The sequence below is a fragment of the Coffea arabica genome, chromosome 2c (assembly GCF_036785885.1).
Source record: "Coffea arabica cultivar ET-39 chromosome 2c, Coffea Arabica ET-39 HiFi, whole genome shotgun sequence".
NCBI classification, from domain to species: Eukaryota; Viridiplantae; Streptophyta; class Magnoliopsida; order Gentianales; family Rubiaceae; genus Coffea; species Coffea arabica.
In genome coordinates, this window is record NC_092312.1 from 4582055 (window position 1) to 4607978 (window position 25924).

At 35.1% G+C, this 25924-nt stretch overlaps 3 protein-coding genes across 5 annotated transcripts; 2 read left to right on the top strand and 1 right to left on the bottom strand.

Annotated features, from left to right (window-relative positions):
* The first annotated feature begins 6575 nt into the window (after nucleotides 1-6575).
* LOC113725300 (LOB domain-containing protein 3) lies at nucleotides 6576-8220 on the top strand. 2 transcript variants are annotated; one of them, XM_072077206.1, is made up of 3 exons: nucleotides 6576-6753; nucleotides 7054-7324; nucleotides 7489-8220. In XM_072077206.1, exons 1-3 carry the CDS (start codon nucleotides 6740-6742, stop codon nucleotides 7897-7899), a joined length of 696 nt encoding a protein of 231 aa, XP_071933307.1. In that variant the 5' UTR covers nucleotides 6576-6739; the 3' UTR covers nucleotides 7900-8220. The 2 variants fall into 2 exon arrangements, with proteins under 2 accessions (XP_071933307.1, XP_071933308.1); XM_072077207.1 differs by having other exon boundaries at nucleotides 7054-7312.
* Nucleotides 8221-14613: 6393 nt separating this feature from the next.
* LOC113721185 (LOB domain-containing protein 15-like) lies at nucleotides 14614-15881 on the top strand. 2 transcript variants are annotated; one of them, XM_027245531.2, is made up of 3 exons: nucleotides 14614-14809; nucleotides 14945-15206; nucleotides 15325-15881. In XM_027245531.2, the coding sequence occupies exons 1-3, from the start codon at nucleotides 14796-14798 to the stop codon at nucleotides 15742-15744; spliced, it is 696 nt and encodes a 231-aa protein (XP_027101332.2). In that variant the 5' UTR covers nucleotides 14614-14795; the 3' UTR covers nucleotides 15745-15881. The 2 variants fall into 2 exon arrangements, with proteins under 2 accessions (XP_027101332.2, XP_027101333.2); XM_027245532.2 differs by having other exon boundaries at nucleotides 14615-14809; nucleotides 14948-15206.
* Nucleotides 15882-19808: 3927 nt separating this feature from the next.
* On the bottom strand, nucleotides 19809-22106 carry LOC113725302 (peroxidase P7). The gene is made up of 4 exons (XM_027248407.2): nucleotides 21833-22106; nucleotides 21180-21371; nucleotides 20606-20771; nucleotides 19809-20425 (listed from the first exon to the last, which is right to left on the bottom strand). The coding sequence occupies exons 1-4, from the start codon at nucleotides 22043-22045 to the stop codon at nucleotides 20031-20033; spliced, it is 966 nt and encodes a 321-aa protein (XP_027104208.1). The 5' UTR covers nucleotides 22046-22106; the 3' UTR covers nucleotides 19809-20030.
* Between the last annotated feature and the right edge of the window lie 3818 nt (nucleotides 22107-25924).

The following is a 25924-nucleotide window of genomic DNA, read 5'->3' on the forward strand; positions in this document are numbered from 1 at the left end:
TATCCCACATCGACTATGGGAGGGTTTGGGGGGTTAGTTTATAAGTTCCCTGAATGCCTTCAAAAGTTTGTCGGTTTTTGAAAATTGTTCGGAGACTTCGATTTATATGCTAAGAGTCAGAGTTCTCTCAGAAATTGATAAAAAATAAAAATAAAAATTACTCACTTCCATTTATGGGCGCACATGGATGATCTGACTCGAACTAAATATTAGTACAAAACCTTTCTAGAACTAGTATCCCTTTGATGACTAAATAATTCTCTCCAGATTTAAAATCGGGGTTTCTTGATTCAGAACCCAATGATCAATGTGCATGGTCTGCCCTCACTGTTTTAAATACTCGTTGCAAACATCTTCTAAAGTAGAGTAGTAGTAGTAATAATATAGAGAGAGAGAGAGAGAGGGTCCAAATGCTGCTACAACTAGTCGACTAGATAAGTCATCTTTACTTCTCATCGACTCCATCTTTGCCTTGGATCCTGAACCAGTGAGACGCAGCAGCTCAGAAGTAAGAACCAACAGGGAGACAGCTCAAGATAAGAAATTATGCACACCAGAGGCCAAGATCTTCCACCTCCCAGATTCCTTCAAATTAAGCAGGATGACAAATTTTTCTCAAGGCTTTTGTCCAAAGAAAGCTCTAAACGTGAAGAAGCCTCTTTCAGGGTCTTGTACTACGGAGGAAACTCAGGTTCGATCCCCTTCATGTGGGAATCTCAGCCAGGCACCCCAAAACACACATTTTCTGATAATTCTCTCCCTCCTCTCACACCACCTCCCTCTTACCAGCTTAGCACCCCTAGGATGAAAACCATGCAGAAGCGCTCCAAGCCCAATTTCTTCAACTCCATTTTCCCCCGAGCTTCTTCGAAAAAATCTGCCGGTAAATCAGCCTCGTTTTCACCACCATCTTCCTTAGCATACTCATCATCGTCGCCGCACTCCTCGTCATGTTCGCTGCCATCCACCCCAAAACATACTTCCGCCATCCACTTTGGACTAGATGAGGATGATGATCCTGACCACATGCCCACTTCACCGACTTCAACTTTGTGCTTTGGTGCCGGAATCAAATGCTCCGGCCAGTCCGGAAGCGGTCACCACCCAATGAAGAATGTGATGAAGAAGGCGTTCCTGTCCATTGTTGGACATGGTACTAGGGCTTAGATGATACACATGGAAATTGGAAGTCTGTCCATTTTCAACACCATATAGAGGGAGTGCCGATTTATTTAGGTGCATCTTTGTCAAAATCTAGGGTGTTAAGAATGTATTGTGACATATTTGGTTCATGATTAACTGAGTGAAATATATTCACTATACCAATTCGGAGTAGACTAGCGTTAGTCCTTTTTTTTTTTTATATAATTTTTGGGGATGATGTATTTGGTCCTTGATTACGTGAGTGAAATCTATTCACTCTTCCAAACGGGATAAGTTTAGCGTTCGCCTTTTTTTTTCCCCCTTCCTCTTTTTTTTTTTTTTTTTTTTTTTTGCGAATTATATGAAAGCAGATGTATCGGAAACTTGTCACCGGAAATAAATGATACCTTTCACCTTTGTTGCTTCATTAATCAAGAGCATCTCATCTCATTGGCATCGTTGGGGAATTAGGTCTTTGAGAATTCTTAAAGACCTAATTAATTGGCAATAGAAATAGAAGCATTGGGCATTTCATTTTTATCTTTTTTGGAAAAATTTTTCCCCTTTTTTTTTGTAATTTGCTCCATCCGCACCTTGAAATTATTTTACTGCCGCTCAACTTTAACGGACGAGAGAGCTGGCAAAAATCGGTAACAAACAAACAAAGGGGAAAAGAAAAGTGAAGCCCTGTAAAACCGTGGAAAACAAAGGGGGAAAACGTAACCGATGGAAACGGAAATTAATTATTGTGGTCGACAAAGACCAAAGATAATTCCGCACTGTTTTTGACAGAAGAAGGAAGGCAGATGCCACGAAACTAGCCACACTGCAGCTGCCACATGCGTTGTCCCGAGCAAACTGTTACGCCTCTTAAAGGCATATTATAGGATTTGTTTGGATTGAGCATTATTTTTTTAATTTTATTTATTTATATTATTATTATAATTTTCAATACATTTTTTTATAATTATCTTTTTATCTCATACACATCACGTCATAAAAAGTGTTACAGTAAAAATATCCCAAATAACTTACAATCCAAACAAATTGCGCTCTGAATCTCTTGCACAAAGAAATGGAACATTAAAGAAAATAAAGAAAAAGAAAAGAAAGGAGAAGAGGAAAACCAGTCGCATTGTTCTCACCAAAGATGTTTTGTGGGTTCAAAACTGAATGCAATCGTGATGTGAGGGTTTATATGTTGGCCTCAAAGGTTATTGATATTTAACAAATCCCATGTGCAAAGCCGTCCGAATCTTTGGTGTTGCTACCCAATGTCAAATTTAATGTCAGTTTTATTTATCACATGAGGGTAAAGGAAACTCGAGATAAACTAAATCAATTTGAGTCATTAAAATTTTTTTCAAAAAAAATATAACACTTAGTATAGGTATGAAAGTGGCAGTGAGTTGCCAACAAATTTAGATTTAGGTGAAGAAATTTGCTACAGGTTTCCCGGGGGTATCGAGGATTGCTACAGATAATGCCTCCGTTTGGATTAGCAGTTTTTGGGGTTATTTTTCAAAAACAGCACTGTAGCATTTCATTTTTAAAATACAAGTCCGTTTGGATTAATTATTTTTTGGGTTGTTTTTAAAAAACTATATGAAAAACTTTTGCTGTAGATGTTTTTTGGATTATTTTTAGAGGTATTTTTAAAACATATTTTTGAGTATTTTTATAATTTATAATTTTTATATTTATATATATTTATGCATTTATAATACATTTATAAATATTTATAAATAAATATATTTATATAAAAATATATAAATGTATTATAAATATATTATATTGTATATAATACATAATATAAATATATTTATAAATGTATAAATGTATATTATTATAAATGTATAAATTATAAATAAATATTATATAAATGCATAAATTATAATTTTTATATTTTTATATAAATATATATTTATGCATTTATAATACATTTATAAATATTTATAAATAAATATTTTTATATATTTATATAAAAATATATAAATGTATTATATTATATATAATACATTATATAAAATATATTTATAAATGTATAAGTGTATATTATTATAAATGTATAAATTATAAATTCATATTATATAAATGTACAAATTAATATATTATAAATATTTATTAATATTATGTATAAATGTATTAGTATAATTAATATAAATATATAAATGTATTAATATTATGTATAAATGTAAAATTAATATTAAGTATATTAATATAAATGTATAAATGTATTATAAATGCATTATATTATATATAATACATAATATAAGTGTATATTATAAATATACATTAATATATATTATGTCTAAATGTACAATATATAATATATAATATATATAATTTTTATAATATATAATATTTATATAAATATATAGAAATATTTTTTTAAATAAAATAAAATATCTATAATATGTATAAATAATATATAAGTATTTAATATATAATATACATTAATATTAATTATAAATATTATAATATTATAAATATGGTGTTTATATAATATTTCAATTTGTAATATTTATTGTATATTTCATTATATAAATATTTATATAATATATAATATATAATTTTCAATTTGTATAATATACATAATATTGTATATATATAATATAAGATACATAATATAATAAATTATACATAATATACATTTATACATTATTACATATTATGTATATTATATATTATACATAAATTATTATACACAATAATGTACATAATAATATTATACATTAATAATGTATATATTATAATATAATGTACATGATATATTATGTATAGATATTTATACATTTATGTATACAATATATTATATTATGTATATTATATTATATTATAATATTAATGTATATAAGTATTTATATAATATATAATATATAAATATATAATTTTCAATTTGTATATTTCAATTTATATTAATATAATATATATAATATACATAATTGATATATACAAATTGGAATATACATATGGAGTTGTGTTTGATATAATGTTTGGATGTGTTTTTGAAGTTGTTTTGGAAATACACATTTACTGTAGCATTTGGAATGTGAAAAATAGTTTTTCAAAAACAGAATAAAAAACAAGGAATCCAAACGGGACTAATGATGATTGGCGAAACTTTAGAGATGAATTTGATTAAAAACATACTTGGTGCCAATGGAAATTCTCACGACGACTCTGAATAGCATAATAAATATTATAATAATTTTGAAAGTTATAGATATATTTAAAATTTCTTCTATCGTTATATGTCTATCCAAATTCCCATTATGAGGTACAAACTACTGTTGGCACTGATATATTATTATTAGTCGACCTTGATGTTTATTGCATTTGTAGCATTTCTTTTCAGGGTTGTTGATCAGCCTCACTTCCTCCTCCATTGGACATAATTTATTATTTGAGTACTTCCTTGGTACTGCAGTGGTTTGTTTTCTTTTTCCTTTTTTTTTTTTTTCAATCCCAAACACTCATTGATTGGAAAAAACTTGAATCCGCGTGTCACCAGCATAGTTTAGATCATATATGCTCTTACTTAGGACCAGAGAAGCAAATTAATTAGCGTTTGGTGGGGACTCTGATGCGTAGATTTGAATTATGTCTCTATTATCTCAATCATCATTTTACTGTGGTTGTGTAATAATATACAGTAACAAATTGGGGTACACGTTTTCCAAAAGCCAATGCCTGTGTAGTCGCTATCTCTGTCGAATGTGGGCTTTTTCTGGAAGAGCCTGTTGGTTGGGGCGTCCAGAAGGTTCTATATTACAAGGCCCAGTTTAATTTTCTTAGTTTTACCATAGCCTAAGATTGTGTGACAGAATACCAATCGGCAGGCCAATACAGTGAGGCCCATACATGTATGGCGAATTTTACCAAGGACAAAAGAGCAGAAGAAAGCAACAAATAAAAAAATATTGAAGAGTACAACAATATTTTTCTTGGAAAATAAAAAGATGTTTTTCTAGGGTACATTGACCGTAAATTGGATGTGTTATCTTAACATCAAAACCCAAATTTATAGTCCTGTGTAGTATTCCGTAAAGCAAAAGTGGTTGTTCTGCAACAAAAAAAAAAAAAAAAAAAAAAAAAAAAAGAGAGTGAGAATGGTTATGTGTCAAAGACAATAATGGATCTAGGCTCTAGAGGTGCCAAATTCAGATTTCCAGAAAATTGTCGGCATCCAAATTGCGCATGGTCCGTGTATGCGATCAAATGAAGGCTGAACTTTCCATGGAAATCAATCACTCCCTAGTATTATTAGTTAATGGCTCCCCCCTTTCGTGCCGTCATCAAAAGATTTAAAAGAGCCAGCATTATTAATTAGTTAACGACTGAAAGCTGTCAATGAAATTAGTCGGACACTAAACGGCAAATGCTAACCAAAAACTTTTACACTAGTGGCTTTAAATAAATAAATAGGGAAAATCGTTCAAAACGTCCTTCACATTTTGTAAAATAATTTTTTTTATCTCTTATTTTTAAAAGTATAATTTTATGTCCCTTACATATTCACATCAGTCAAATTTAGTCCCTAACTAGGTTTCCGATCATTTTTTGGCAGGAATCCATCACACGCCTTATTTTTTAAGGGTAAATTTGTCAAATTATATTTTACATAATTTAATCTACAGTTCTTCACATTTTATAAATCAAATTTTTCGTCCTTCACATTTTATAAAATATTTTTTTCATCGTTCACATTTCACAAAATGAATATTTTCATCCCTCTCTATTGTTACAAGCATGTGACGCAACAGCGTAGAGCAAAATGTAGCACTTGAAGCTAAACAGTACCTAATTGTTTAGATTTGTAAAAAGATAATTGATGCGTTAAAAGTTGATAACTATAAACATTGCATGAACCCACGGTGTTAATTACGATAATTTCTCATTTTACCAAAAAAAAAAAAAGAAAAAAAGGATCATGTAACCTCGTTGATCATTGATCACTACGTCCAAAATAAACGTAGGGCTTGGATTGAACGCTCAATTTAATTTTGAGTGATCAATATTTATTGGCACAATTGGGGAATTAGTTGTGTTACTAAATAGTTTTTTTTTTCTTTTTTTGGGGGTGATGGGATCCGTCGAGGCTCGTCCGTCCTTCCTGGAAGATGCCTTTCGTTTCTGCACATAGACACAGACACAGACACACACACAGAGAGTAGTGGGAGGATGGTTTGTGAAATAGTTTGTGAATCCGTCTCCTCCTCGTACAATACATTGATCAACACAAAAAGATCATCCTTCATTGATGACCCTCATAAAACCAAAAGGGACTCAACCCACTAACTTTTCAGTTTTCAGACTCCCCCCCCGTTCCACTCCACTCCACTCCACTCTCTATTACAACTATGATTTTGTCACTTTCTTACAAATCCTTTTATCTTCTCTCTCTCTCCTTTTTTTTTTTTTTTGTTTTTTTCCCCTTTTTTTCCAGCATATCTTGCCTCTCAAGCGTTCTTTTTAACTCCGCCTCCTCCTTTTCTTCTTTCTCTTTCTCTCTCCCACTCGATCGTGTTCGTGTGAGGCAACAACAAAGACCATTTGCTTACCAGCTTTGCCTGCAGCCCAAGTTGATGCCTCAATGTCTGCGATAAGGTATTAGTCTCCTCCCCTCTCACCAGTCACTGATAATGTTTGCTACTACCATTTTAATGATCAATTTTAGACCCAAAAAAAAAAAAAAGAGAAAGAGCTAATAAAGTCTTGGTTTGGCTATTATAATATGTATTTGGGACGTGATTGTGTGCGAGCCTCAGCACTAATTAATGATCATCGCCGTTTAAATTAGTACGTTTAATTAAGGTGGGCAGTGAAAAGGATAAAATTAAAATCAAGTAACGAACGAGTAATTCCTCAGTTTCGGTGCACTAGTAATTTATATATATCTATTGAAAGATTTTGCAGGGAAAAGGTTGAGAAGGTAAAGATAGAGCCGGATTATGGGCATAAGGGATTGAATCAAATAGGAGGAGGAGGAGGAGGAGGAGGTGAAGGCGGGAGAGTGATTAGACCTTGCGCCGCCTGCAAGCAAATGAGACGACGCTGTTCAGCAAAAAAATGTCCCTTTTCTCCATATTTTCCCCCTAGCGAACCTCTCAGATTTGCTTCCGTTCACAGAGTCTTTGGTGCAAGCAATGTGTCAAAGATGCTCGCGGTATGGTATGGGGTAAATTGATCAATAAAACCCTATTCATTTTTACGCAACATATAAACTTGATCCGGGTGTTTCTGTATGATGATTTTTCCTTCATTACGTTGTTTCTTACTCTTTTTCTGTCCTCTTAATGAAAGCACTTAAACATCTAAAAATAACTGGATAAAATGTTGCAGGAGGTCCCGGAGAGTCTAAGAGCAGAGGTAGCAATTAGTCTTGTATACGAGGCAGATGCGAGGCTAAGAGATCCTGTGTACGGATGCACCGCAGAAATTTCTGCTTTACAACGGCAAGTCGAATCATTGCAACAACTACTCAATTCAGCATGGGATGAACTGCTCAAATACAAGAATCCCCATCATGAAGCCGATATCTTTAACGCAGAGCCACCACCTTCCCATGGTGTAGCCTTGCTTCCTTCCGTTGCCACCACCGCTGCTTTCCCTCCTCCCCCTTCTCCAACGGTACTGCTAGTGCCACCGCCCCCTCCCACCAGCTCAGGTTCACTTCTCCTTTCATCCTCTGCTTCGTCCAACCAGTACTGCCCACTATCTGCTGCCGCTGATTTCAGCACCATATCAAATTAAACGACAGTACGTGATTAAATGAAAAATAGTAGTAGTACTACTAGACTAGCCCTTGTTATTAAATCGTCTCGCTATCCTTTTGCACAGAAATTACTTAGAATGTTGTCGGTACTGTGCATCTTTTTGGGTATACATGGAGCACAACATGTTAGTCTCTCGTTGGCAGCCATATTTGGGCATTAATTTTCCTTATGAATGCCCTATACAGTGAGGAGGGTGCATGGATTGTTTCTTTGTGTTAAGGTTTTATGAATGTTTCCTTCAATATTCCATACAAAATTACATGCATGCAAGTACTGGTCCGTGGATGTGGCTTTTAGCTGATACTACTAATTAACTTTGGAATCACTTTTCTATGATTAATGTCCCCCTTTTTATCTGTTTTAACTTATGCTTTTGAATTTTTAACGTGTGTAGCTGGCATTTCTGCTTCAGTCAATTCGAGTTGACAATCATCACAATTTCAGTTTTTCTCTCAGTGAATGTATAGTCCAAAAAACCCACTGGGGCTGCTTTTTTTTTTCTTTCTTGGTAGTTTGGTTTCGAGTTGAGATAATTTGAATTGTTGAACACGATGCTAATAGTCGTCAGTTAATGGGTAACTTTGGGCTTAATCAAAAAGGAGAAACTATTTGCATGCATGCTTGCATTGTGATGTACTACTGCTACTTACTAGCCAAATTTACGTCACCAAGTTTCTAGCTCTCGATTCTCCTTACCTTTTTTTTTTTTTTGCCTTAGACTGGATTAAGTATCATAAAATGTGAAAAAAAAAAGATGAAGTATGACTAGTTTGTTCCCTTCGCGTTTCTTCAAGTATACCTCAAATTTAACCCAAGGTATTCGGCCAAGATGTTGAATTACCATCTGAAGGCCCAGGCAAGTCTTTACGGGCGGAGGCCATGATCTTCCCAGCTCCTCCCAAATTCCTTCACTGATTAAACGGAGGATGGACTATTCCCCTGGCTTTTGCAAGTTTGTTCATGAACATCACTCTTTTCTTCTTTTTTTTTTAAAATATTTCCAAGAAAAAACCAATAAACATTACCTTAATCGTGGAACATATTAATTTCTTGCCTTTCTGATGTTCACAGATGCTGTTTACTGCGAATAACAAAACAAATTTTCCAAACAAACACATACGTGTCATCTTTATTCCATTAGATCATAAAATGGCAATACAATCTAATCCCTAGGCGTAGAACCAAACCAGAGACAACAAATGAGTACTGTGTGTCTGGGTAGGAGTTTATTTGAAATATTACTCGAAATAATTATTATAACATTTTTTTATGTGATGTATCTAAAATAAAGCGGTGTATTTAAAAATGTATCTGAGATACAAGTAAATTTTTTTTTTGGTGCAAATAATGCTTATTTAAACACATTATCACCTTTCTTATTTAAACACAATATCACAAATAATGCTTGTACAAAAAATAAGTGCAACTTTCTAAGCTTTTGACTACACTTGGCAATTGGGCGGGTGTTGAGCGGGTTGATATTGGATTTTCACTTAAATGTGTTCTATCCAACCCACCCAACTTTAGACTGGGTAAATTATGGTTTGGGTCATATTGGATCATCTTAAACCCATGACCCAAATATGACCAAATATTTTAATTAATAGATTTTGATACATAAATTCTCTCAGATACATTTTTACATACAAAAATTTTTTTTCACACTCTAAAACACTTTCACAGATATAAGTACACACTTACTTCTTAAATTCTTTAAAAAGACATTATTTTTATACATTAAAATACACACTAATATACTTTCACAAATACATACACGTACTAACTATTTAAACTATTTGGATGAACTCATTACTTTTTATATAAGTAAGGATTTTCAAACTGGATAGTGGATATAACTTTGATCCAAACTAAGAGACCGAGACAACAAGTTTAGTCCAAATTGGATATAGCATGAAAAATGGTATACTAGTATATGATTTTTAGAGTATTGTTACTTGATTTAGCATTAATTGTACCAAACATATTTCTAGTCTCGTAAAAGATCCAATCACGCATTAATTAAAATTAAAATTTTGATGAGAGAGATACAATTCTCAACCCAATTAGTTCAAATATCACTATCCAATTCATTTGAAAATTCTTGGAAAAATTAACGCAACATTAAAACGGGTCCGATAACAACTTAACCATCCACCAGTTACCAATAAAGCACATTCTAATCCTTCAACAACTCACTAAGGAAAGAAAAACAATTACTGAACATCCCGAAAATGCTAGAATTCAAAGCTGAAACTAATTTGCTTTATGGCACTTGGGCAGCGTTCAACTCCAATGATATAACAAATGGACAAGTACTGCATCACACATAATTCAACCAGCAAATGTCATCCAACACATAAAAGCTACCTGAGGGGTGGGCATCAAATGGAACATCTCAAATTGACACGTAATTTCTTTATTTGTTTTCTAAATTTAAGTTGGATAATGGGTGTCCAACATAAATATCCAAATCGTTCAAAATATATCTGAATTTTTATTACCCGACTCAAAATTGACCCAACACCCAAATTACCTAATCCAACCTCTCAAATTAGTGAGTGGGTTGGGTGGGTTGTTGGGTTTTGGATATAATTACCAGGTCTACTTTTGACCTGCAAGACCAAGTCCCGATTTAATGGGCCTTTTCCGTATTCTGGTAGAGCCTGTGCAGTCTGATTCTGCTTTTTGACCTGTGGACTGAGGCTGAATGAATTTGGATCCAACATGGTTTCATTTGGTTAAGTTGGCCCTTGTAAAGGCCCGTACACTGCACAAAAATGCTTTAGTCTCAAAGTCCATATCGACCTCCGCCAAAATCACCTTAAAATAATGCAGAACCATAAAAATCAGACGCCAAAGTTACCAAATTCTATAGCTGCTTATGTTTTTTAAATATTACTTAATTAATGAGTATTAAATAGATAATTTTTCTGTTATCCAAATAGAATTCATTTATTTGGTCAGATGGTGGTTAAGCCCCCGTCAAGTTCCCTCGACTCAATTGGCTCACTCCCTAGAGTCGCTTCCCTTAAAGTAAGTCCTCCCCTCTTAGGAGTAGGAGTAGGTTAGGCTAGGCTAGATATGCCGCTAATGAAAAAAAAAAAATAGAATTCATTTATCATGACTCACTATCCTTTATTATTATTGAGTACGCGTATCGAATTCCCACTTGTTTGCCCTGTAAATTTTGGTGCACGGAAAAATTGTTGGAAGTAGAAGAAAGGCCGGCATGAGAGTTTAAATTGCAGAAGCCAGGCAGGGTGAAGGGTTAATTAGCTAAATATCAAAGGATCGACGTCTGTTTTGATAATGATAATGAGGGGTTTGTAGCCTGGGGCAGAGTGAAGATAAGGCGACCTGTTTGCCTTAAGATAAGGGTCAAACAAGAATCCATGGCGTCACTGCCTTACACTTTAAGCAAAATTTTATGCATTTAAGAAATAATAATAATAATAATCAAACCCCCCCACACACACAAAAATTTTGGTTATTCCCCCCTTCAAACCCCTCCCCATCGTCACCCACTTTGAAATAACATCTCATGACTCCACAGCCAATCATGTCTTCTTCTCTCTTTATCTGTCCTTCGCCTACCCAGTTTCTGAGTAGAGTTTTACTCTTTCCTGCATCACTGGGTCTGGGGTTTATCGCTTTCATTGGCTTTATCAAAATGGACCATATGGCTTGGATTTCAGCCTGGCTAGTGATGAAGTGATTCTCAAAATCAAGGCCCTTTTGATGTTTGCGGCCTTTGTTTATTAAACCAAAGATTTACTGGAATGCTCTGCGTATCTTCTGTGCTTGTGTCTGGTTTCCACCTGATCTGCTGTAAAAAACAAATAGTAATTAATCACAGCAAATACTTCATTTGGTCTACTAATCTCTCCGAGCTCACGAGAGAGAGAGAGAGAGACGAGGCATCAGAATTCATGCGTCTGCTTTTCATTTTTACTGTGCTAGTATTTCGTGTGATCATCAATAAATGGTCAAGTGAAAAGGGTTATATAACCTCCAATCCATGCATGGACATAGTGGACACAAGTTGTTTGTAATAGCTCATCCTATGTCTTTCACCATTTTTTTTGAGCGTCTCAAACCATTCAAATAGGAAGGATTAATTCAATGGCAAATGGTCTGATGCATGGACGGAGCTGGAGAATGGAGAGGGCAACCTCATCTAAATTCCAAGAAAGTTAACTTTTTCTCCCTCTAAACGTTGAAGATTTTCAAAAAATTTTCCATATAAATTTCAACTGTTACCCCACAAAACTTGGAAAATTTTTCTTGTTATTTTAAAATGATAAAATTAGCTCTTTCAAAATAATTGTTCTCATTCCATGTATGGTCTGATGCATGATACCGCAACATATTGTTGACAGTAGTATATGCATGTTGGTAGGAAATGTAACTGATCACATGTTCATAAAAATCGAGATTAGGACTTTTTACTTCCTCTTAAAGTCTCAATCTTCATTATTTCAAATGGACCTAAGCTAGGCTGCAGAGGTGCTTTCTCAATAATCCATTGATCCTAATTTTGTGTTCCGAGCTAGTTATCCCAATTAAACAGGATATACAGTTTGATCTACCCAAATTAACTGCAGAAATAATAGTAAGGATATGCTTTGCGATTTGACCAAATTTTTCTATACTTCTATATATATGCTGAAATCTTGCTAGTATATTAATTGCTTTGCTATTAGCTATCAAAGTTTATCAATGCAATCCTTAAAAACATGGAACAAAATCACTGAGAATGAACCTCGAGATAGATGATACGCTTGAGCTAAACCATGCATGCCACATTTAGACTTCCAAACACATTAGATCCTATCATCCTAACAATGTCAATTATTTCTGATATCTTACTATATGTTGCTTTACTATGTATATAAACGGAGAGGATCTACTAAAATCACATTACATAACCTAATAAAATCTTTTAGTAATTAACTACGTACTCATTAATTTTTCCTTATACATTTTTCTATTAATTTGCATACGTATTGGGCATACATATATTTCCCACCAGTTGATGATTATGCAATTGGAAGTATGCTTCACTCCAGTGACAAAACAATCCTCAACCAAAAAAAGAAGGGAAAAAAAAAAATCAAAAGATTTGTCTTTTCAAAAAAGAAAGAAACAATCCTTGTATATGTTGACGGAATATTGTTTCAGCAATTAAAGATTTTTCTTTTTGGTGGTAGTCACTGAGGTCTCAAGCGACCACTTAAGATTATGATGAGCCTTCTCGACTCTGCATGCACAAAAAATCGTGTAGCAAAAGCACTAAATGAAGAATTTGTACCAAATCAATCATGCAGTTCATCATTTAGAACTCCAATTGCACTCGTATTTAGCAGATGTTTGCATCGTTCTCGCGCTGCCATGGATCATTCAACACTCTCTAATCTCTATACTAAGTACAACAAACTCATCGTCTACAATTGAAATTGGTTGCCGCTAATCCAGAAACTTACCGTCTCCAATCTTCCATCACGTTCAGAAATCAAGAAGCTTTATTTTTTCCGTTTAATGGTTGAGAAGAGAGGTGTTATAATTGCTTCTACTTCGACTTTGCTTCCAGTTGTTAAATAGCGGTACCAATGAAAATGACGCCACAAGTTAAATCGATCGATGGCATGGGCTTTAACCACTTCTCAATTGAATCAGGTCTTCGTCGCTCAACAGATCGTATTTTCGTCCCACCCCTTTTTGCACATTGTCGATTCCATGTACACAGTTAAAAGGAGGAAACGGCAGAACCCAATGAATGCTGCCTAAAGCATATTATTAATTTTTTTTGAAGCAAGAGAGATGAAAATGAAATTAATTAGAGCCAGAAATGGTCAATTTAATGAAAGCAAGTTATAACTGACAATGACAACAAAACCAACAATCCCCAGACTAGTGACTTGGGGAAGTATCTATCACAAGTTCACAACACAGGCTCGTCTTCTCTATCACTTTACCAAGAATGGAATAATTTTAGGTGCATTAATAACGATCAAACATTAATTAAAAGAACGAAAGCTCCAATGCGACCAATTCATTTACTAGTATTTATAGGGTTATCCGAAGATGGAAGCAATTTCACATGCACCAATATTCTAGTTTTAACAGCAATCAATCAAAATTAAAGCGGGGGAGGATTGGATTGGATTGGATTGGATTGAATGATAAGTAGGAGATCCTAAATTATACTTTCTGCTTACCAAAAAAAAATGCAAAATTGAATAAAATAGGAGGAATTGTTAGAAGGAGATTTTTGGTTCAAAAACCTCTCACTTACCAAAAAAAAAAATAAAAAATAAAAAAACAAAGAAAAGAATTGAAGCAAAGCTAATGCCTAGTGGATGCTATATAGCTTGAAGAAGTCAACACTCTCCAAGGACTCACGTGAGGAATTCGTGAGCATATATGCAAATTCAAAGAGTAAACTCGAAAGAAGTCCATGCTCTATAGTTTCGACTATATACCTCGCAGGTTTTTTTTTTTTTAATTATTTTTTATAAAATCTTCCTGCACACTTGCTAGTAGTGTAATTTGTACAAGTGATTCGAATTCTCCTTCAGCCGCAAGATGATTAGCTTAATAAATAAAGGGGACTCAACCTCAATTCAGTCCCTATTCATCGAATTTTGTCAGTTTCTATAATAAAACTCTGGACCATCTTTTTCCTGTATACCTTGCCTTTTAAGCACTCTCTTCTAATTTCAAAGCCCTCTTCCGATTTTCATTCTCTTCTTCCTTTTTTTTTTTTTTCCCTTTTAACTTTATTCTCAATTTTCAGACCCTCCTTTGCCTTCCCCCCCCGGTGTGGGCACAAACACTTCCGCTGCCAGCTCCGTACAATTATAGCATGCCTGAATGTCTAGAGAAAGGTAATCCATGATACCTCTGATCATCACTAGCGTTTAAGGTGTACAACATGTTCAAGAAAAAGACCCGATGTTGGAGAGTACTCGTGCGCCTGAATAAATCATAATCAATTTATTGTTTTGTGAATTTAATTTTAGCAGGGAGAGGCTTGAGGAGATTGGGAAGAAGATCAAGAGAGAATCCGATGTGTTCAGCAGTCAGTTGGGAAGGAGACACGTGTTGGGAGGAGATGGAGGAGGAACCCTTAACACTATTACACCTTGTGCGGCTTGTAAACTTTTGAGACGACGCTGTGCTCAAGAGTGCCCTTTTTCTCCATATTTTTCTCCTCACGAGCCCCAAAAATTTGCTTCAGTCCACAGAGTTTTTGGGGCAAGTAATGTTTCCAAGATGCTCATGGTGATTAAATCCAAACCCTCTTCCTCCTTAACTCACGAGTCAATAATCTTTAACTTTCTGATCAAATGGTATATTAATTACTTGCGCTGCATGCTGTTTTTGTTGTCAACAACCGCAGGAAGTTCCAGAAAGTCAAAGAGCAGATGCAGCAAATAGTCTAGTTTACGAGGCAAATGTAAGGCTAAGAGATCCAGTGTACGGATGCATGGGAGCAATTTCCACTTTACAACAACAAGTTCAATCTTTGCAAGCAGAACTCAACGCAGTAAGGGCTGAAATTTTGCAATACAGATTTAGGGAAACCTCCAACATTAATATTCATGTGCCCTCTAATTCTAATTTGGCCTTGCTTTCTTCTGGGGCTGTTTCTATTGCTGCACTGCCACCTACTCCCCCTCCTCCTCCTCCGCCGCATCTGCCCCCTCCGCCCCCTTCACTTCCTCATACATCTCCCTCTTCTTCCATGTACTCCCCACCCTCTAGTACTGCCGCCGATTTTAGCACCATCTCCAACGAGAATATTTCTTTTTTTGGCTAAATTTATTTTCTTAGTTTAAAAACCCGTTATTGATCAAAGCCACGAACAAGGGGGGGACACAAGTATATGATAAATTATTAGTATTTTATGTTCTTGAACAAAAGTGGTAAATTTATTTCTCATTTATTATGATCTTATATTTCCTTTTTCCTCTGACGTTAAATAGCAAGGTGAATTCGTTTTGATACACACATAGATTAGGGTCTTCATGAAATCCAAATGGAGACCATTTGTCTCGTGAATATGATCATCTCTAGACTGGGAAGAGTAAGGGAAGGGCTGTAATGATTTCCCCTCATGTATATTTCTAAATTATGATTGATCAGCCTGCTAATTAGGAGCTTAAAAACCTTAACAGTGTCTCTATTCGGTTTTTCTGCATGTCGGTGAATGAGACTACTAAGTTTGGCTCTAATTTGTTAGGTGATAATATTGCCTCGTTTTCTCCAGCTCGATTTCTTTTTCCGATCGAACTGAAATTTAGCTGAAATTGAGTTTACATTAACATTAATTTCGGAGTCTCTTTTGACGGTCAGTTTAAGGAATAACTGGGGTCGTCTCTTCCTTTTTGTCATTCTGAGCAGAATATTTGACAAGAGATTTGAAATCCTCTCAGATTCCCCTCTAGTTGTTAATATTATTTAAGAGGTATTTAGATTTGTAAATTATCAACTATTCTAATATTTAAAATATATTTTAATAGTTGTTATGTATTACAAAGTCAAATGCCTATTAAGTAATTCAAACAATTAGAGTTATTTGAATGGATTTCAAATCCTTCATCAAATTCCTCGATCCAAGCATATAAGAGTCGATATTGAAATGCTAGAAATTGAATCTTGGGCGGTCACCTTAGGCTTAGATAAGCAGGTATACTCTAAATACCGGTGACGTGCGTACTTGCGTTTAGAATAATCACAAAGAATTCCAGCGCCAATCTCCTTAACCCGAATTCCAATTGTTTCTTTTCCTTTTTATTCCCTTGGACTGATTTACAGTTTGAGGGCTTAATCTCTTTGCATAATTTACTGATTATATGCCACGCCACGATGTTGAAACTCCGTATTAAGTGTGGGGATAATCTGGCTGCAAAGAAAGAATCTAACACGTTATTAAACAAAGCCCAGTCGGCGGCAAACTTGACAGGTTTTCATGATAAATTTGTGTGATGTGATTAGATCAACAATGAAACCGGTTTTTGTATGTCTTCTCAAAAAGCAAATGCTAAAAATGCTACTAATCACGTTGTGAAGTTACCGGATGAACAGCTAATACGCTAATTAATGTTCGAAATCATGAATACTTTTTTTTTTTTTTCTCAAAAGAAAAGCTAAATTTAGGCATTATTATTTCTGGAATACCAAGTAAAGTATGTCATTGGAGTGCTCTTGCTTTGGTTCAAGTTCATTGTTGTGCAGCTAAATTGCCTTGAACTAAATAAAATAGCCAGCCATCTGATTTGAATGGAGCAAATGATTTGTAGTCGCGGGTATTAATGTGGATGATTGGAATTGCAATCTTTGGTCTTGCTTCCAATTATATGGGATCGTGTATATTAATTGTTACACGGTCAGCAATCCTGCCAGCTATACATATGCGTATGCTGTATTAATTGGGTTTGGGTTATCTTGGCGTGTAGATTTCATTTCACCCATGGAAATGAAATAGTCAGCGAACAAACTAGAACTCGATGAAGGCCGTCACAAGCTTAATTCTACCCAACTCAAATCGATTTACGTAATTTTTATTACATTTGGGATTTGGCACAAATTTAGATAATTCTGGTATAAACCATCAAATTAGGCGTACGAAAACTAGACGAATTTGCATCTCAGAACCTATTTGAATCGGACAGGACAGAATGTAGGAGATGTTTTCCTTGTACAGTCAGAAAAATGAATGTATGGTGATGAATTGAGGAGTCTCTTTCCTTTCAAGTCAGATTCAAAAGTCGTGTCTAGAAGCAGTAATGTAGAGAATATAGATGTGATGGGAATTTGGTTGGAAGTCGCGGTTGCTTCTGATGGTGGCATCTTAACTTGTCCTTACACAATTCCCCACTAATTAATCTTTTTGCCAATAATAGTGCATCTCCAACGTGACACACTCCTAATTCGAAGTACTACTACCCTTACGTTAAAATAATAAATGTTATAGTATATAGTATCCAATGGATTATTGGCCAAAGTTCATGTGAACATGAGCACGTGAATTCAGAGATCCAATGTTTCACAATTGTAGTTGCCAATGTTTTCATAATTGGCACGAATTTAATTTGTTGCTAACAGCATGAGATTTCGAGCTACTTAATTACTTGCTGGTTTAGTAATTAGTAATAACGACAATATGCTTTCTTGTCGATCAGACTAGCTTTAGATTACATGGTGGGATTCTTGTATATGCATTCCCTTGTCGCTATGTTATATATTCACCTTGTTCCGATCTTCATATTGGACAAAAGTAAGGATGATCTGTTTTGGATTACTATTTTCTGGAGTTTTTATTAAAAAAAATATATATATATATATATGAATTAAAAAAGTGATTGCAAAATATGTTCATGGAAAACGTAAAATTTTTTGAACATATTGCCTGAGATTTTCACTTCTCGACCTTCGTCGCCATTAATTTGGACCTTCTTTCCCAACAAGGCAACGATGAAGCCCATTCCATCAGTTTGAACAACATTTAACCCTCTTAAATGGTTTGGAACATTTGATTGAAGGCTAGATTTCTGATTTTTCTTAAGCATAATATTTTGCCCCTTACATGTTTTTTTTTTTTTTAAAAAAAAAAAGGGGAAAAATTGTAATGCAGTCTCTTTCACTTATTCAGCAATGAATACTTTCTCAAATGAAAAAATGTTATGTCCGCCCATAATAGCGGTTGCAAAACTCATTGTAATGAAAAACGTCCCGAGGCAAGAAACTTGACTACAACAAGGATTAACCTCAGGCTTGACAAGATTAATCTCTAAAAGAGACACATGGGGTAGCTTGTAACATTGGTGCAAGTTAGTCGGATCATCACATGATTTAAGATTTCGAATAAGTATATACAAAATGAAGGAAAAATTAAAGAAATTTTTTTGGGGGAGGGGATTGTTGGTGCATTGAACTTAGAAGTTCAGCCCAAAAACATAAAGCTTAAAACACAAAAGGGGTAGGGGATTGTTGGTGAAGAGGAAGAAATCTGTATGGTGAATTATTGCGGACAAAACGTTCATTATTTGTCCTAGGAGATCAGAGAGGCTTTAGCTTTGGGCCGGATGCCATAAATGACGATTGTGTTCGAAATGTTGGTTCAATGAATTGGAAGGCACACGGCACGAACTCTGGGGTAGGGCTATCTATTGCTGTTAAGCATTATGCCGATCCAGGTGTAGTTGGGCACTACGTGGCGATGAACAAGTGCCTGCCTGCTAAATGTAAATCAATAAAGGCCCATTAGGTTGAATTCCTCGTCTTTCTTTAACCCCGTTCTCTTTTGATCTTTGGTTTTGTTTTCTGTTGCTAGAGTGAAATCTTTTTTGAGCTATTTAGGTTAATCTCTTAAGAGAAAAATGCCGTTTTGGTATCCAAATTTTGATATACGAGCAATTTTAGTTTTCAAACTTTGCTTTCAACTTTTAAGCACATTTAGTGCCCTTGATGGATTTTTCTTAAATTACTACCGGAAAGAGTCACATAACAATCACATGTCCCGCAGCTAGTGTACAAAAAAAATGTCAAAAAATGTAAAATTTAGTCCTTAAGCCTATTACTTAGTGTCAGAAAGATACTTAACTTTTTTTTAGATATTTTTTTATACAATAATTGCTAGATATGTAACTATCACGTGACTTTTTTCAGTAATAATTTGGGAAAAAAATCGTCAAGGATACTAAATATGCTCAAAATTTGAAAAATTAAATACCAAATTTGTTTTTATCCAAGGTTTGGGGACTAAACCGCTCATGTGTCAAGTTTGAATACCAAAATTGCATTTTTCTCATCTCTTGATTGACAAAAAAGGGGTGCAAAAAAAAAAAAAAAAAAAGAGGAAAAGAGGGGAAGACGAAAGAGTAATTTAATAAGCATAAAAATGTGCTTATTTTAGGATTTTCAAAGAAAATCTGAACTCGTACCTTTATGATTAAAAGCATTCGTCTAACTATAATGGTGTCTTAGACAATAGTAGTAGGGAACGAAGAAGCAAGACAACCCGCAAAAAAAAAAAAAACTGCTGACATATTAAGCACACAAATCTTTTTCTTGAATGTAGTCCAAAGACAAGAAAATGCTGGTCTAGTTAATTCTCCTGCAATTCTTCCTAATCTCGCCGTTGGATCCAGTGAGAGGCTTAATATCACCCATCTTGATCATGGCTGCTGCAAAATCAGAGGCAAAGGAGCCTGGGTTGTTGCTATATGCTCTAACGGCTGAATCAGTTGACCCGCCATTAAATAGCTGTTGATCCGAGTGAAGCAGCCCTCTTCGGTTGACAAGGTTCTTGAAATAGTTATTGTCAAAATTTGTGGGAGTCTGGAGGTCCAGAGGTGCCAAATTGTTGTCCCCTGATCCGCTAACACTTGGGCAGTTGCTCTGCCTTGTTCGAGCCAAGGAACTGTCCAAATTGTTGGTCTCATTGTAGATGCGTGCTCTGAAATTTGTGCATCTTGCTAGTCCAATCGTGTGAGATCCTGAAATCATTGCCAAGTTTAGCGATCTTGCAATTTGATTTTCAGCTGTGATTTTGCGTGCCAGTTCAATGAAAGAACTTAATTCAATTTGAATATCTTGCAAGAAATCATGTTTAAGCAAGGTATTGATTGAATTTTGTTGCGAGGAATAACTAGTCTTAAAAGAGAGAGTAGTTCAACCAGATAAAGCAACGAGGTCCCTGGCAGAGAGTCCAACTGCACTGAATCTAGAAATTAGAGCGTTAAGATTGGTGGTTGGCGGAGGAATGCTATTATTTGCAGCAGCTTGACTTGCAGTCCTAGCATCTCTTCTTCCAAGTTTTACATCCCAGCGGGGGCCACCAAGCTGCGGATTACAAACCATAATTAATTTAATCGCATGAACTTACTAATTGGTTGACCAGTTTATCAACACTAATTAGGTGATGATTCGATTAATGAAAGATAAGTAATACAGTACTCTTGGGACAGCATGCATGAGATTATTGCAATTATACACATGATTCGCTTTCAATAAACTATAAACGCGTCATATTATGTACTTAAAAGCAAAGGGCTATTGGTTTGCGCTAATCACTAAACACAACCAATTTTTAGTTAAAGTTACTTGCAAGGCATGGGTTCTTGCATCAGAATGCAATGGATGCAACTGCTTTAGTAGGTCGAATGAGTTTTTTTTTTTTTTTTGGAGGGGGGGGGGGGGGGGGGGGGGCGCTTATCTGCAGTAGTAAAATAGGGGGACACAGCAACTTACGATCTCAACAGAGTCACGAGCAGCAATGGCCAAAACGTCAGCACAAGAGACCACACCGGGACATGCCCTCTCCACAGCAGACTTTATATTGTCGACCACCTCAAATCCCCTGGCAGAATTGAAATTAGGAGCTGCCCTCTTCTCCCCTCTGAAGGAGGAAGTGTCGTCAAGCAGGACTGAACCATCGCATCCCTGCAATGCAAATTCCAGCATATACTGGGTTATTAACATGTAGATTTTGGCAGATATTATAATCTGCAACTACGTCAACATGTTTCAGCTAAAACATTAAAAAAAAATGGGTTAAGATCAATAATCAGTTTCTTGATTAATTTGCTGTCTCTTAAAGCTGTTAAATGTCGGGCCATTGCGTGGGACCTGTCGTCCAACGTCGTACCTCTGCATGTCATTTGCCCGAAATCTCGACAAGACGCTATAGGAGCAAATTTAACATGCTATTGTTTACACTTAAAACTCTAAAAGTAAACAATACTGAGCCATGCATGTCAACAAAATTAATGTAGACCAAAATAGTTTAAGCTAGGTGCTTAGAAGAAATGTGAAGCTTAGAAGTAAGTTTGTAGTCATAAACAGTACATATATAGGAGTATGCAGGTTGTCAAGCTTTAAGCAAAGATGTCAAGGTGAATTACGTTAACAAAGCAATCATGGAAAAATAAGCGGAGGAGAGAAGCTCCCATTCGGGCTTCCTTTGATATTGCAGATTGCACTGTGGATTTGACGGTGCTAAAAAGATTTGGACAAGAGTGGTAGTAGAAATTAGTTGAAAGTTGAGCTGAAGTGCTTCCTATAACTAGGAAGAGCACGCAGATAGTTAAGCTCGAAGAGACCGGAAATGAAGCCATTCGTGGATCTGGAAAATAACAATAACTAGGAAGCTTGATTATGAAAATTAACGGAGATGTTTGTTATGCAAAAATACTGATGAAAGCTGAAGTTTATATAAAGGGTCATGAGCACTGGTGTGGACTACTTTTTCTTTTTCCTCATGTGTTGGCCACGGCAGGTTACCTAACTCGAAGACTCGCTTGCATGGCATTTCTCCCCTACGTCTGAAAGGAACCACTTGAAAGGAACCCATGCAAGAAATTGACACCAATACTAGAAGGGAACTGGTAAACTTAAAGTTAAAAAAGCAGCTTAATTGTTTTTTAAGCTCAAAAAAGATAGAGAATGCTTGAGTTTTTGTCAAAAAGGGGGTCCAATAAAGCAACATTAATCTTTTGATTTGGTGAAGACTCGAGAGACAGTGAGAATATAAGCGCAAGTGGACTTTTCCGACAAGAACAACTAAAATTTTGACTAGACTTCTTAACTAAAAAAGATCTAAGGTACACAGAATTCAGATAAAGCCGCTGCGAGGTTGCATGTAGTAACTATTCATTCAGCAATGGCTTTGAGACTTGATCTCACTTTCCTAACGGTATTTGATATCTCCAAGATATAATTAATAAAACTCTTTTAAACAAGTATGTGAAAAGTATCCCTCAATTACGTATTGATTGAAATCCTCTTATAAAGCCTATTGTCACACTAATGAAGGGAGAGAGTCTGTTAACAATGGAAAGTAACAGATCTCTTTTGATTAGAGTCATAAATATGATAAATTTCTCCTTTATGAAGAGCCACAATGACAGAATATTCAACCTATAGATTTTAAGTAACCGTCTTATTAAATTAAATTTCTCTATTGTAATAAAATCTCTAAATACGATAAATTAGTGACAAACTACTAACGATCCCCCACAAGTTAGTTTGTCACTAGCTAGTTTGGATTTTCTTTTCAACAAGTATTATGCTTAAAGAAGGTGTCTTTCAATTTGAACTATTCCCTAGTGCACAAGACTATAAAGTTGATAGTTTCCAAAGATTGAACTCCAACTCTCTATATAGTACAAAGCACACATTACATTTATCTTACTTTCTAAGAGGTTTTAACTGCCTTAGCATGTTGATGGCCATATATTAATCTTGTTTATTCAAGAATTTTTACACAACTCTCTCGGCGAAGTGACACCACTTCTAAATTCATATAAAATATCATTAACCCTACTCTGTTGGAAAGGAAGAATAATGGATTGAATGGTACAGAACCAGAAAATGTAAGTAAAAGATCTCGAGGTCGAGACATCCCATTTACACTAAAAAAAAATTAGAGAAAAAACATACTACATCAACAACTAATGAAGATTTTACGAGAACTTTAAGAATGGTCATTGCCATTTTGGACCCTAACTAAGGCAAGTCATGGCCACCCCTTGTACTCGAAGGCAGTACAAGAAGTTTAAGACGTACAAGTCATTGAATTGGGACATGGTGATGTGACAAATAGAAATTAGAAGCATCCACTGTAGTGCGCTATATACTCGCTGCTTTTTGCCCCACTTAAAAATTTTAAAACCTTAAGAATAGAAGAAGATGAGATTCTATTAAAGCCAAAATATACTTCATGGGAGAGTGATTTTCAAAAGGATATCACCTAAATCTTTTCCAGTATCGTGAAAGGTCAACCTTTACGGCTCGTCTTTGCTTTCGAAGACCCGTAGATGGTATCTGAAACTTGCTAGGATGTGTTACTAGACGATTGTCTTTGCATTTTACGCAATTTACTCGGTCAACTGAAATTGCTTCGCCGTTTACAATAATTAATCAAATGATTAATTGTGATTAATATTATAATTTATCCTAGTTGAAATGGGTCTGGTTGAAATTGTCAGCCTTCCAAGTCGTTATCTGGTCAATTATCCGGAGAAATTTAATATCTTCTTGTCATCTTCTTTTGTTTTTTTTTTTCATAAAGAAGCTAAGAAACTGTTCATCAGAGGGAGCTATTTCTTTTTTTTTTTTTTTTTTGAACCCTCCCATCTCGGTCTACAACATAACAGGACGAAAGGATGTCAAATTCTTCATAAATAAGGTAGTTACGAAGAGCAAAATTTCATCTTAATTTGGCCTGTGCAAGCTCCAAGAGTCCAAGCTAAAACTTGACATTTTGATTTCAGTACTACTACTTTTTAACACAGCTTTTGACTATTTCCGTGTGAAGCCTTTCGAGCACCGCCACCTATGGCTATGCACAACGCAAGTTTGACCGCGGAAATGTACAGCTTGCCGAATGAAAGCTAATTTTGCCAAAAATTTAGGCAGGTGAACAGTGTCGAAATCATGGGCACGAATGACAGTTTCATGTCGTTATCCAATTAATTTTATTGACTACTTTGATTGAAATTATACCAAAAATAAAAACTAGAAAAAAAGGGGTGCTCCATAACGCAGAAAGCCTTGCTTGAATTGCTTGTTTCCGTCGAAAAATATTGTCATTTTTCGTGATCATATTTTCCTATCATTTTTTTCCCTCACATATATCAAATCGTTACAGTAATTTTTCCATGAAAAATGACGAAAAATGCAATCCAAACACAACAAGAGTTCGAGCACCATCCCTTCTTGAAACCAGTATAAGGCAGAACAGAAGTTCTAAAATTAGTATCAGAAAACTTTTTTTTTTTTTTGTAAGTACTAAAAGTGACACATTTCGTCCGGTGCCCTGCAAAAGAACAAAGAAGACAGATTTATGCAGTAAGAAAATTTGACATAAAACTCCTTGTTTTGAAATTTGATTTAGTCGTTCCAATTATACATGCTTCCCTCCGTTGGATCGCTGTTAAGGTAAATAAAACAAAGCAGCTCAATTGGATTTTAGTGTCTGTCTGGTGATGGCAATGGCTGGCCATATATTTACGCTGCTGGCTAAATAAAGCAAGAAATGCCGAGTTCAGTTCATGACATAAAATTCCTACTTGTCCTTCTGACTTCGTCCTCCTCAAATTAAATGCATTTGGAAAGAAAAGTTGTGCGGGGTTGGCTGGCTTGAGACCGCCATAGCGTAGAAATTTTGGAGCTTTTGTTTGGGCGCATCGACGTCGCTTTTGGAGCATAGTATCATTCTCTGTCTCTCCTTCTTTCTATTTGTCATGGGAAAACAGAAACCAGACTGCAATAGTTACGCGCACATATAATAATGCAATTAATTGTCTCTTTTTCAACACGGAAACAGTTGTTTAAACTTTAATCTTGAGTGTTTCAATATTCCCATATGGTACCTGTGGAAAAAAATAATAATTCGGTTTTGCACCATAAACATTTCGGAACGATTGGATCGTGCTGCATCTTTAGTTCTTTCTTTTTGAAGATTCGCACAATACTACCTTCTTTTTTTTTTTTGGGCAACAAAGTCATACGAATCATACCTAACTGCCCCGAAATGTATGAAGTGCATTGAAGATGATGATGAGAATAAAAGAGATATAATCAAATGATCGATTTTATTGAGCATTTGTGTGTCCTAATTCGTTCACAGCAAATTAGATTGCTTATTTCTTGTTTTAACCTTTTTTTTTCTTTCCGGTGGAAACCATGACCAAAGTCTTAGTGCGTAATGAAGAGAACAATCGAGCAAGAATGGCTTTTCATTTTAATTTTTTTTGGGCGTAATGACCAAATTAATAGCTTACAATCATGGTAAAGTTAGCTCCCTTACTTCCCTTTGAATGCTGAATACCTTAATTCTTAATAATTAAGGGAGTACCTTGTAATTCATAAGAGATTTACTTGTCTACGTACTGTTTCATTTGATCTTTTAGCCCCCGACTTCACCTCGACAGTTATGCCACGATGCCCCTAAAGTACTAGTAGATAAAAAGCGGTAATAGGTAAGCAGAAAG

Excerpts from the sequence above, each read along its gene's own strand:
- LOC113725302 (XM_027248407.2), bottom strand. The coding sequence starts at position 22,045 with ATGGCTTCATTTCCGGTCTCTTCGAGCTTAACTATCTGCGTGCTCTTC. Across the intron at positions 21,372-21,832 it reads TCCATGATTGCTTTGTTAAC|GGATGCGATGGTTCAGTCCT; the intron begins GTAATTCACCTT and ends TTTGCATTGCAG. Across the intron at positions 20,772-21,179 it reads CTCGTGACTCTGTTGAGATC|CTTGGTGGCCCCCGCTGGGA; the intron begins GTAAGTTGCTGT and ends TGTAATCCGCAG.
- LOC113725300 (XM_072077206.1), top strand. Across the intron at positions 7,325-7,488 it reads TGCTCGCGGTATGGTATGGG|GAGGTCCCGGAGAGTCTAAG; the intron begins GTAAATTGATCA and ends AAAATGTTGCAG.
- LOC113721185 (XM_027245531.2), top strand. Across the intron at positions 15,207-15,324 it reads ATGTTTCCAAGATGCTCATG|GAAGTTCCAGAAAGTCAAAG; the intron begins GTGATTAAATCC and ends CAACAACCGCAG.